The sequence below is a fragment of the Lissotriton vulgaris genome, chromosome 1_1 (genome assembly GCF_964263255.1).
Source record: "Lissotriton vulgaris chromosome 1_1, aLisVul1.2, whole genome shotgun sequence".
In the NCBI taxonomy this organism is placed as follows: Eukaryota; Metazoa; Chordata; class Amphibia; order Caudata; family Salamandridae; genus Lissotriton; species Lissotriton vulgaris.
This window is the reverse complement of record NC_141685.1, coordinates 1,590,876,471-1,590,888,505: the sequence shown is the minus strand read 5'-3', so window position 1 is coordinate 1,590,888,505 and position 12,035 is coordinate 1,590,876,471. Positions and strand designations below refer to the sequence as shown.

Sequence of the window (12,035 nt, the reverse complement as noted above, 5' to 3'; positions counted from 1 at the left end):
TGAATGTATCTAGGACCCTAATTAAATATTCCAGATTTATGCCCTTATATGGTTAAATCATGTCCTTATAAAGGCATAAGAGTCATACCCATATTTAGTCATAGCCCATGCAGCCCAAATACGTCAAGGCTACTTCCTTAGACTCCTAGAGAGCACAACGAGTTCTTTCAACAAACCAAACCTCCAGCAACCTAGGAATTCCCCGTGTTTTGATTTGTCATAGAACTCCTGCAAGCACTAAAAGAACGGCCGGTTCTTAGTGACATCTTTTATTGACGTCTTATGTCCAACCTTACGTCAAACACGGCACCTTCCAGGTATAAATATACCAACACTTGCCTTAACACCTTGACTGCTGCAGCAATTCCCCCTCTGTGCTGAAAATCCTTGGAATCCATTGTTCATGACGAGCTCAGCTCGTCATAAACACACGACCAGTGTACTGCATGACGAGCTGAGCTCGTCATGAGCATGGAAGGGGTTAAGCAACACGCGGTGGTGTGGAGCAGAGCGGATATCTACTTATCCGAAGCCCAGCTGATGCGAGAGCTGAAGGAAGCCGTCCCTCCCTTTGACACACCGGGAAAAGAAGCTGCCTTTTCTCACGCCAAGAAATCCAGCTCAGGTGTTTCCAGTCACCCTTGTGGGTTACTGGGAGATCGAGTCCTGAGAATGAGATACAAGACCTCCTTCATTCTATAACCAAGGTATAGAGCTGATTCAAACGTTAAAGAGAATTCTTGATTCAGATTCTTGGCAAAAACCCAACTTAACTTAAAACTGCAACTTACTTACTCCTTCCCACGTATTAGGCTTAGGTCAGGTACACCGGGGTAGGCGTATCTTAGAAGCACCAGTTGCGTTCGTTAGTCAATGATTTCATGTATGTAAATATTTTATCCGTTTTAAAGTATCATATGGCTAAGAAACCATATCAATGCTTTTACAGTATTATTTCATAATACTCTTTTTATTGTAAGTACGGTGGAGAAGTGTGGCTCAATGGTTCGAGCGGCAGACCCTGATGCATAGGTCTAGCCCGAGACCAAGGTTCAATTCCCCGCCTCGGCGGGTCTCTGGCTCAAAAAAATTCCACGGACCTGATAATTCTCACCTCAGTGCCTATTCCAATCACGGAGTCCCACTCTGCAACTCTGGGCAACAGCTTGCTTAATCTCCACAACGGCCCCCACAATGCTAAGGATGCCTGGCCTCCACCTTGGGGGTGCCCAGGAGTGGACACCTCACAGGGAAAGCCAGGATGGGTTCCACAGCAGTATTCGTACAAGCGCCTTGAGACTCTTGCGGGTGAATAGTGCTCTATACAAGTATCAATTTACTTTACTTCATGATAGGTATTGCAATTGTGGCAATTCATTTCTCTTGCATGAGAAAGAAGACTGCTCAATAAAATAACACCTTTTATTGAAAACGCCCGTCTCTCTATTTCTCTGCACCCTGGTGAAATTAAGCATGCACGATTGACTGAGTGAAATAGCTGTATATTGTTTTCACACGACTCTGGAGATATACTTCTTATTCTGGGGGAGCAAAGTTGTCATGTTATATGGTTTTCAGAAGCTAATCCCTTCTTGTTTAAATCAAGGAAGTTAACCCCTCCCTATTCATTCGAGAAAGTTTCAAGTGACCTCTGAGCTAGCTGGCAAAACTAATTAAGTCTAACATAGTCAGTAGAGACCTAGATGACCTTAGTCCTACATCTACACTGCTGTTTATGTTATTCCAATGCGCAGCGCCTATTGGGAATATAGGAACTACACGACATAGGTGTGTGGACAGGATGGTGCCTCCATTGTATCAGGAACACGGACAAAAATATCCACAAAGAAGGGGAAAAAACAAATCAACATAATTAAAGTGGTCACCATGGTCAACGTTGCTCAGATCAGCAGTCACAACTTGCACGCTAAACACTGTTGGTTCCTTCTTGTTTTTCCTCCTCAATACACTGTCAGTTTCACTTTTCAATTACTTCTTGTTGCAGCATCCAGTTCCCATGACGTCTTCCCCCCGATGCACACACTGTGTTGCTCACGCTGCACTGTATGTGTTCCTCAATATGATGTGGGAACACGCCGGAGCCTCGCAGCAGTGGACTACACAGCTGTGCCTCTTTCTCACTATGATGTGCAGCGGACAAGAGGCATCAGAACGGAGAAATGCAGCAGACAAAGAAGCGCCAGAACTACCCGGTGAGCTTGGTTTTAAAAAATAACAAGTTCAAGTACACTTTGGTAGTTAGGCTCTGAGTTTAACAGTAACTCTGGGCTAAATAGTGGTTAGGCACTCCGGTCTGGCCAAATTACATGCTCTGCCTTAAACACCGGCAGTCTAACTCAAAGCACCACACAACGCCCAGCAGGACTCCGCAATCACTGGTCTTAACAGTCAGCTTACCGGTACATTTGGCACATTAAAGCTTGGCGGAATCGGTGACATTAAGGCTCGGCAGAATCGATGTATTCAGTGCTGCACAACACAGTTGACTTCCGTCTGTGGCACAGAACCCACAAGCATGTAGATCACTGGCAGAACTTCAGGCGCCGATTTCAAAATACAGCACAATGCCTCTGGCTTGTCTCAATATGACGCATAGCCCTCACTGCAATCCCTCACTCGACGTCGTTCAGATATCTGGACAAATACCCAGGTGTAATGCAGCAACAACACCACTTCAGTTATCCAGGACCAACTGACAGTAAGATCACCAGGTTGTCCAGGGGTTCACTTTATACAGACTTCCCTCAGGAAAGCCCTAGCCCTTCCTCGTTGCCATTTTTAAGAGGCGCAGACAAGTATTATAGTAATAGGAACTTTATTAACTAAGGAGGAACGACCCCTAGACACGTCTATCCAGCAGCAACAGTCTCCTCTTCACTGATCCACCTTCCAGAACTCTGGAGGAATGTAACCTTAACAAAAAGGCAGGACCTGTTGCTAGGATACAACAGAAAATATTTGAGAACTCACTTAAAATGTGTCCTATTTCTTCTTTCAACAGCGCTGACCATAATTTCTTTGACAAACTGTACTTTCTCATTTTGTTCCTTACTAAAGTAAATGTTTTAAGTTCTACCAGTTTGATTCAATCAACATGGCTTCAAGTGTGCCATACTTTAGCCATAAGGAACAATGTTAGCGCTCTAGTTGTTCTTTTGAAAACTCTGGGAGATTGCAGTAGAACACAAGGGAATCAACTGACAGGCTGCTCCTGTTGGAAGCACATGCTTTACTGACAATGTCAGCCTTCATGTTCATATAGCTGAGAAAGATTGTGCAAATTTACAGAAAATATGCTCTGCATTTTAGCTTCTGGAGCACCTTCCATAACCTCTATGGGAAGATCATGAGAAAACAGTCTTCCCTCAAACATGATTCATGAAATCCCAGTGGAAGGCTTTTTCAAGATGTAAAATCACCTTAGAACAAACCACTATTCTTAAAATTAGTATGGTACCATCAACAAATGATATATTTTGTAACAAAAATTGGTTATCGACGTTTATACGTTCCACTTTTTGTGACCCTCAAAACCTGCCATTCACTACAATACATTTTAAAGGGGTGCTATTATGTATATTGGTCCCAAGATGGCTGCCAACAAATCCTGGTTGGTGTTGGCAGCCAATCCAATTTTAGTAGGCTTTTGGGCTTCCACATATCTATATTTTTTAAACTTGAAAACCTCTGAAACAACTGAACAGATTTACATAAAAATACAAAAAGCATGCTTTCTGGTCCAACATTGAGCTTTCTCCCAAATTTGGTGTAATTCGATTCAGGCTGTAGTTGTGTTCAAAAAACGAAAAATCCCTATAGATTTAACATGGGGGAAATATGTTTTTGGAACCCCCTTTTTTCTTGGCCCCCGCTTTGAGGACCACCCCGAAACTTTCAATGTATTAGCAGAACCAAAAAGGAGAATCTTTTGTAAATTTTGTGAAGCTTCGTCTTCGTATTTATATACGTGCTTGAAATGACGTGACAGGCATTGTAATTTTATGTTATTTTACACTAAAAAAATTACCATAAAATTTCACCCCAGAAAAAAAAGTTACAGGGACATTATAGTTATGTGGAAAATGTCATTCAAAGCATACCGTTTTACTTGAACAAAACCACTGAAATTCACCAATTATCGTTACCTCAAGTAACTATGTTTTGTGTCCTAAAGTAACTAATTAGCACCCTTGCCACACACTGCTAATTACCTTCCCATATTACATCACTCATGCAATGTGCTATGACATTATTCATAACATGACAACATCTGAATTGAATTAATTGATGACAACACTGTGTAAGGCGGTAAGGCTAGCTATAGTTAACTAATGGCATGAGGTTATAGCTACTTTAGATACATATAACTGGTAATTTTCAATGGTTTTGTAGGTTTAAAATTGTATGTTTTAACTGACATTTTCACCTAACTATCTCTTGCATCCCTGCTTCTCATCCATCATCCCTACTTGTCATCTACGATTCCTACATGTCACCCCTTCTTCTTAACCATCTTCCTTACTCCTCATCCCATCTTCTCATCTATTATCCCTATTTATTATCACTACTTCTCATCAATATGTTGCTCCCTCCTTCTCATTCCTCATCCACCATCCATACTTTTCATTCCTTGTCCCTCAGTCATACTAACATACGTTCAATAATGTGAAACACACCTTCACACTGATTGGTTGGTAACAGGCAATTTGAGTTAAGAAACAGAGCTGGATTCTATTGGTCTAGCCACTGAAAAAACTAAAAATGTAGGGATGTTAAAAAGAAGTAGGGAAGAGAAGTATGAATGATGGATGAGAAGTAGGAATGAAATAGAGATGATGGATGAGAAGTGAAGAGAATTGATAGGAAGGAGGTACACACATTAGGGATAGTGGCTAAGACGTAGGAAAGAGAAGTAGGGATTCTGTATTAGAAATAGAAAAGAGAAGTATGGATGAGGAGTGAGGAATGAGGAACCATAACATAGATGATATACACTGATATGGGACACTCTAAAACACCACCGAGACTCTAAATATGCTCAAACCTTTTGTTTAAGGCAGAGTTTTTAAGCATAGGATTAGCACAGTGCCATGCATACCAAACTAGAAAGTTAACAAAACCTTTTTCCATTTTTACCGTAATGTCTTTTGGCATAGGATTAGCCAGTGTAATCTACTTTGGGCTGAAAAATAACAAAAGCCTTTTACTATTTTAGCCATAGTAATACAGCTTTGGATTGCAAAAAAATTATCCAAGCCAACCTGTAATGAATAAAAGAAACCCATGGCACATCCTTTGCTCGTATTAGAACAGCATAACTTTGCCCAAACACATTGGTGCAAACCATCTGCCATGCCGATGTGGTTGATCGTGTGGCTTTTGGAAGTATGCTGACATGTTTCCAGCCATATAAATAGTGCAAATATGAGATTTTGCTCATAGTTAATCTATCCAGGCATATTGAGGGTTTATCTCTCAGGCCCATGCCTAATCATTTACAACCAGACGTGGGATGCCCTGTAGTAGGCTTATATTTGGAAGAGCTATTCCCCCATCATAGACTGGTCTATGTAACTGCCAGTGCTACCTGTGGAGACCAGCCACTTCATATTACAGAGCACAAACCAAATTCCAATTCTTCCTCCAGAAATGCATATGATCATTTTGCTGCGCATACAGCAATTTAGGAAGAGTTATAATTTTAAAGATTGCTGCTCTTCCCATCAAAGAGATTGAGAGTTGTACCATCATTTCAGTTCCATTCTAAAGCATACTACTACACCTAAAGAAGTCCACTGTCTGCCTTGTGATCTCCATACCCTGTTACCTGAAGCTGTCAAGAGTACATCAGTTGCTTGGAATCTTAATCCTTCTGTTGTTCATGAGTTAATTTATAGGAGTTTACATTTAGACTAGAATATTGCCAATATTCGCAGGAGATTGAGAATAGATCTGTTATTGAGTGTAAAGGGTCTGTAGCATATTGAAGGATATGATCACAAATAGTTTAATCTTAGCCTCTGTCCCAACTCTGGAACAAACGTCCATGGTCCTGCCAGGGGCTTTACTCCCATAGCAAACTAGAATGGGGAGAGGGAATATCTCTTACCTGCACCCCTACCAAATTTTAAGAAATAGATAGAGCTTCCCAGAGGTCCTACACACTGCAGTGGACTGAGGAGGGGGGCCCTTGCCTAGAAGATCCAGTCAAGCCCACAGAATATTAGAGATAGACCATCACCAATCAATTAGATCAAAAGCAGTTTTGGCATCAAAGGAGAGGATTCTAGGTGTTTTCTCCCTAAACACTGGTTGCTTAGCCATTTATAAAATCTCTGGAGATTTAACGTGGTGGTTTTTTGCATGATAAAACTTGATTTATCACGGTTATAATAAAATTCAATAACCTATTAGCTAGTGCTTTGGCTCATACGTTCGTCTCCACACTGACAAGTGAACAAGTGAAACATGGTAGTAAACTGAGCAGCAGCTGCTAGGTTTTACCTCTATTAGTATAACTACAATTACTGCTTGTCTGAGGTCCAGTGGCAGCTTCCCTACTGTCTTAGTCTCACTGAGTAGGTTGAGCAGGTGTGAGCCAGAGTAACAAAATGTATCAGGAAAGCACTGGGGTCCCATTTTGTAATTGGCCAAGTGTCTGTCTGGAACGGTACAAGCCTGCATATTAGGACATGAATGCTCAGGTGATCTAGACATCAATGTGTCTTTTACTAACTCTACTTGAAACCCATATAACCTCATCTTTTCTCCTGCTCAACCATTCTAGTGATTTTCCAGCTTTGTCCACCACTTTGTGTGCTTAAGTAATATGCTCGTCACTGCATTCTTGTTGTTGTAATACTTCTCTCTCATTAGCATTAGCCTTCACATCTCTAATTCAGTCAAGACACATTCTTTTCTGTCCCTCTTATTATAGAGGTGATATTCCCTAAAGTTTTGCTCTTTCCTATTACTAATGATTTGCAAGACTCCCACAAAGTTACACTGTCTTAGACCAGATCCAAGATAATCTGTCATATCCTATAATATGGCCCAAACTGCTACCTGCTGCAGTTTCCATGCATCTAATCTCCACCTCATTGCCTAGGTCTCTTTCCAATTCTGATGCGTCCTTCTGAAATAATCTGATATGCTCCTGGTACAGGTATTTTAGTGACACAACCATTGGGACAGATAAATAAACTTATTTAGAGAGTGACCTGTGCAAAACAGAATTGGGAGTAATGGCAGTCCATGAAACTTTTGCTGGCTGCACAGGATCATCAGCGGCTCTGGTACAGTCTGCCAATCTGTTCATTCTTTATGGGTAGTGGGCTTACTCTATGCTATGTGGGCCTCTACGGAAATGCATATATATATATTAATATTTGAGGTCCCTTCTGTCCCACTTGTTGTAAATACCTATACCTCAGCGTCCTGTGTGTTCAGACAAGATTTCTTTCCACTCTAAAGGAAGGCAATTTGTTAGCCAGCATTGCTCCAAGTAAACCCACCAAGAGTAACTGAAGTATATTTCCTTATCCGAGGAATTTATACTATGTTTTTAATAAGGGAGTTTCTTGCAGGAGAGTAATTTTAAATTCCTTTCTGCAAAGGTATTGGGTTACCAATCCTCCTTTTCTTGTTGGCCAGTTCATTTATGTTTCGAGTCAGAATGGTTAGTTGGTCACTGGTACTAAGTTTACCTGGCTTAGCGAAGTGAAGTTTCAATCAACTTCACCTAGCAAGATTTTGCAATAAATGGGATTACAGTGGTCAAATTAATCACTGACCTTTGTCATGTCCTAAATGTCATACTTTTTACCTTAAAAACATCAGAACAAGCTTTAACTGAGAATACATCCAAATGAATGGTGAATCACTTCCAACCAACTTTTCCATCCCACAGGTTTCAAGCTGCTCAACGCCCCAATGTGCAAACGGTCTCTCATCCCCCACTCAGCCCCCTAAACAATTACTAAAACTTACAAATTACTTTATGTTATGTCCTCAAAAAGTATTCCGGACATGTAATAACAGCAGGATAGGGGAAAAGCACATAGTCTAGTTACATTGCCCATATGTTTCTTAACATCTTCAAAGGATTTTCTTTGCTTCTATGGCTTTTCCAGTACAATCCAGAAAAAACACAATTTGTGAGAAATCAACCTGGATTATGTGCCGTTTTCAATGCTCTGTCTCTGTCTCTGTAGGTAAATAATTTTGCAATTAAAGGTTAGGCGAGCTCTTGAAAGTGGTTTCTCGTAGGGATCTATGGGCTTGCTCTATGACAAATCAGGCAGTCAAGTTCTCGCTCCCAAGGGTGCATATCCATTTTTCTAGAAAGGCCTAAGGGGGTCGATCCTCTGTCCTCTCTGGCATAAGCACAATTCATACATGTATCCCTATTGTGGAAGATTTATACAAGAACTGTATCTCTTTCTAAATTTTTTAACTTCGAACTGCTTCATAAAATAGACAAGAACACGATAAAGCAGAACATCAAGTTTGGCAAAGAGAACTTTAATGTGTGACCTTCATAAGAGAGGGTTTGTAAGAAAGATGGCAACATTCTTAAGGGTGTTAGACATGTCAAAAGATATCAGAGGAGCAGCTCCAGGTCCCTTTTTTGAAAGAAAAATGGATCCCAAAAACAAATGACCTCACTATAAGGGAGCCCCCAAAACATTGAAATGTTGTATTTTGAGAGAACATAAAAATGCACCTAAAAAGGTGTTATAGGAAAGGCCAAATAACACTGGTTAAACTGAAGAATACTGGTGTGAGGAACAAAGAAGAACAAACGGACAGACAAGAAAAGGCAGGACAAAGCCCCAGTGTACCCTATCCCCGTGATTTGATTAATTGACTGAGGCTTGGCAGAAGGAGCACAAATTATTTAGAAGAAAACTGTGCTAGTGGGTCCAATACCAGGCTTGTACTCCATATGTGGACAATTAAAGATGCCAGAAAGCCAACTGGGATGGTTCTGAATCAAGAAATTTGATGTGCTCATTGAAGGAGGAAACAGCACATGAGATGCAGGTCAGAATAACGAGCATTTGGAGTGTCATTAACACGGAATGCTATTAAATCAGTCACACCCACAAATGACTTGAGTTATTCTGTTGCTGGTCAAGTGATCTTTTTGGCCATTGTATACTCATGGTTGGGTAGAGTGCTTAAATCCCCTGATTGATTATGAAATTGATCATTGCTCATGGTAAAGCATGTGTGATGTATATTCCTCATACTGAGTAATAATTATAGCATGGCAACATGCATGTTGACCCCCAGTCTAGTAAGATGGGGTCTATTTTAAGATGCAAATAAAAGAATGATCAACTTCTTGCACTTGTTTCCAGATTTCCAAAACATTTGATTCCAATACATAAAAATATTATTACTTATAAAAATCTCTATTGGGCCATGGCATGAAATCCTGTAAGGAATTGCATCCTCCTTTTGAAACCTAAGAGCTTTCCTCATCAGCAAGAACCCCATGGGTAAACCCACTAGGAGCAAGGGCGTGGGGGAGCATAATGGATCTGATGGGGTCTGTAAAGTAAATTACGAAATCTTGTGTGGTGGAAGCATATCTGTATTCCTATGAGTTTAACATAACAATTGAATTGTTCCAGTTAAGCTTCGACACTTGCTGGTTCATCATATTAAGTGTGATTTCTAGATCCTGTTTCACCTTTGTAACGGACCAAGGTTTTGGTAAATATGGGCTGCTTTCAAGTTAAGTGATGGAGAACAAATTATGGTAAACCCAAAGGTCTCAAAAACACAGCTTTGTATACAATCTTGGTTTCATCCATTATATGATAAGTACTTCATGTCCCAAAAAGTCCAATCCATGCTCCCACTAAGGTTAGAGGGAGCCATTTTCAAAAACGTTCAGGGCAGACTGTGAATCGTTGTACAACACCATTTTGGTACTTGAACCTTTCACAATGCTCGTGAAAAAACATCATTGGGGCTGGGTGAGGAAGAGGGAAAGTGGATAACAACAGACTATATAAATGCATTACCATGTCCGAACTTTTATTAAAAATAATTTGTCTTTCAAATTTGAGGCAAAATAGGAGTAACCGAAAGCATGTCTTCTTTTGTATTAAATAAATGTGTGGTTTCTCAGTGATGATGCTCCAATACATGTATTCTAGAAACACAGAAGTACTAAGCCGGAGACTTAAGTCATATCAACTACAGTCAACTATTGGGTCAATCTAATTTTGTTACATTTTAACAAAATCATTTGACGTTAAGCTATGCATAAACTAAAATAACACCTCTAAATATGAAAAATCAAACCATCATGTATGTATGTATAAAGTATGTATAAAACCTACCATTTGCGAATGGAGAGAACATGTCACATAAACTACTCCTCCTGTAAATATCTCTAAATTGTGACTCAACATGTTTTTCGACCTCCTTTTCATTTGAAGACTTTCCATCTAGGCGCTCTCTGCACGATGTACCTGAAACAAATTAAGTGAGGAGATAAACTATTTAGTAAGAAAATTAATCATTTCGAAGCCAAAGTTAAAGTTTTATTTAAATTAAGTGTACGGAAAAGCACCCTCTCTGCAACCAGTGATTCGAATATTGACTGGATATTCGATTAGAAGGCCACGGTGTAAGGAACCCCTTTTTTTAGATAAGTAACTCGTGGGGGGGGGGGGGGGAGGGGGTGTTCATGTATGACTGGATGGCATGAAATAAATCCTTTAGAGGTTTTTGCGATTATCTTGCAATATCTTCACACATCTCATATATTCACAGGCTTAAAACATTCCACACCTCTCACCTAAAAGGCCATCCAGTCTTTGAGTCTTCTCTTATTACATTTCAATTAACTTCAAAGAGTGTACAAGGGTGGGGAGCTGGTGCCAGAGCTTCATCTGCAGAGGTTCTTGGGGACTATCTGTCCTACTTAAGATGCTAATTTCCATGTGAGAGTGTCTTGTCAAGTTAGGAGAAGATGCTCATGTTGCTGACTTACAAACGTTCTCAAACATCATATTGGCTTTATGTGCCGAGGTACCCTTTGTCAATAATAACGTGTGCGCGGTTACCTAGCTACGAAGCAGACTGGTAAATGTTTTATGCAGTCCAAAATCCACATACTGTAGTTAGCTAGGAAAGTGCCTGGTCTTAATGCAACTTGAAATTGAAAAAAGAAGGTTAATCAGCTATCTTCAATGATTTGGTACTGGTCTCGTAATAACACAGTACTTTCCCTATCAAAACATTATCAAAAGCTTATTTACAATGTACATTACTTAATCTATGACCTAAATACCTATGTTATATTTATTATTAAAGTATTCACAAAAGATATACACATGTTCATGTGTTAAAACGATCCCAAAACACAAAAACTAACATGTTATGTTCCTCCGGTCTTTTGACGCAAACAACAACAAACATATGCTACATTCATATCCACTTTATCTGCACTAGTTTTGATAGATATGATTACCAGATTTTGTCTATCCAAGCTGTATACAACAAACAATCATGTCCATATTTCTCATATAAATATACCATTATTAAAACACAATGGTCAGAAATGTGCATTTGTTACAGAGGTACGGGTTTACTTAGAAAGGCCATATTGCATTCTTTAGGACAAAGAGCAGTACAGATTACGAGATTATTATCAAGTTTGTGAACTCGAGGTCCTTTGTCCTGTGTTCTACCTCACCAGAATTTACAGCGACATGCATCAAAGGAAATTGCATTCGCAAACGGTGCGTATCGCAAAATTCGGCCGTTTGCAAATGCAATTCCCATTTTTGGGATGCATTAACATTTTTGTAATTTTCGCAATTTAAGAAATCTCAAAATTGTGATTTCTTAACTTGCGATTGCATTTAAGGAATCTCAAATTGAGATTCCTTAAATGCAATGCATCAAGTCTAAAAATTTGCGAATTCGCAAATAAGGGGAGCAAATTACCATGAAGTTGACCTTCATGGTAATTTGCGAAAACTTTGAAA

At 39.8% G+C, this 12,035-nt stretch overlaps 1 protein-coding gene across 1 annotated transcript in view; it reads right to left on the bottom strand.

Annotated features, from left to right (window-relative positions):
• LOC147750852 (protein NEDD1-like) overlaps window positions 1-12,035 on the bottom strand; it is a 590,100-nt gene that overhangs the window by 277,177 nt on the left and 300,888 nt on the right. The window contains exon 10 of the mRNA XM_086937113.1: window positions 10,380-10,511. Within this exon, the coding sequence (XP_086793239.1) occupies window positions 10,380-10,511 (132 nt within the window). The remainder of the gene's footprint in view (window positions 1-10,379; window positions 10,512-12,035) is intronic.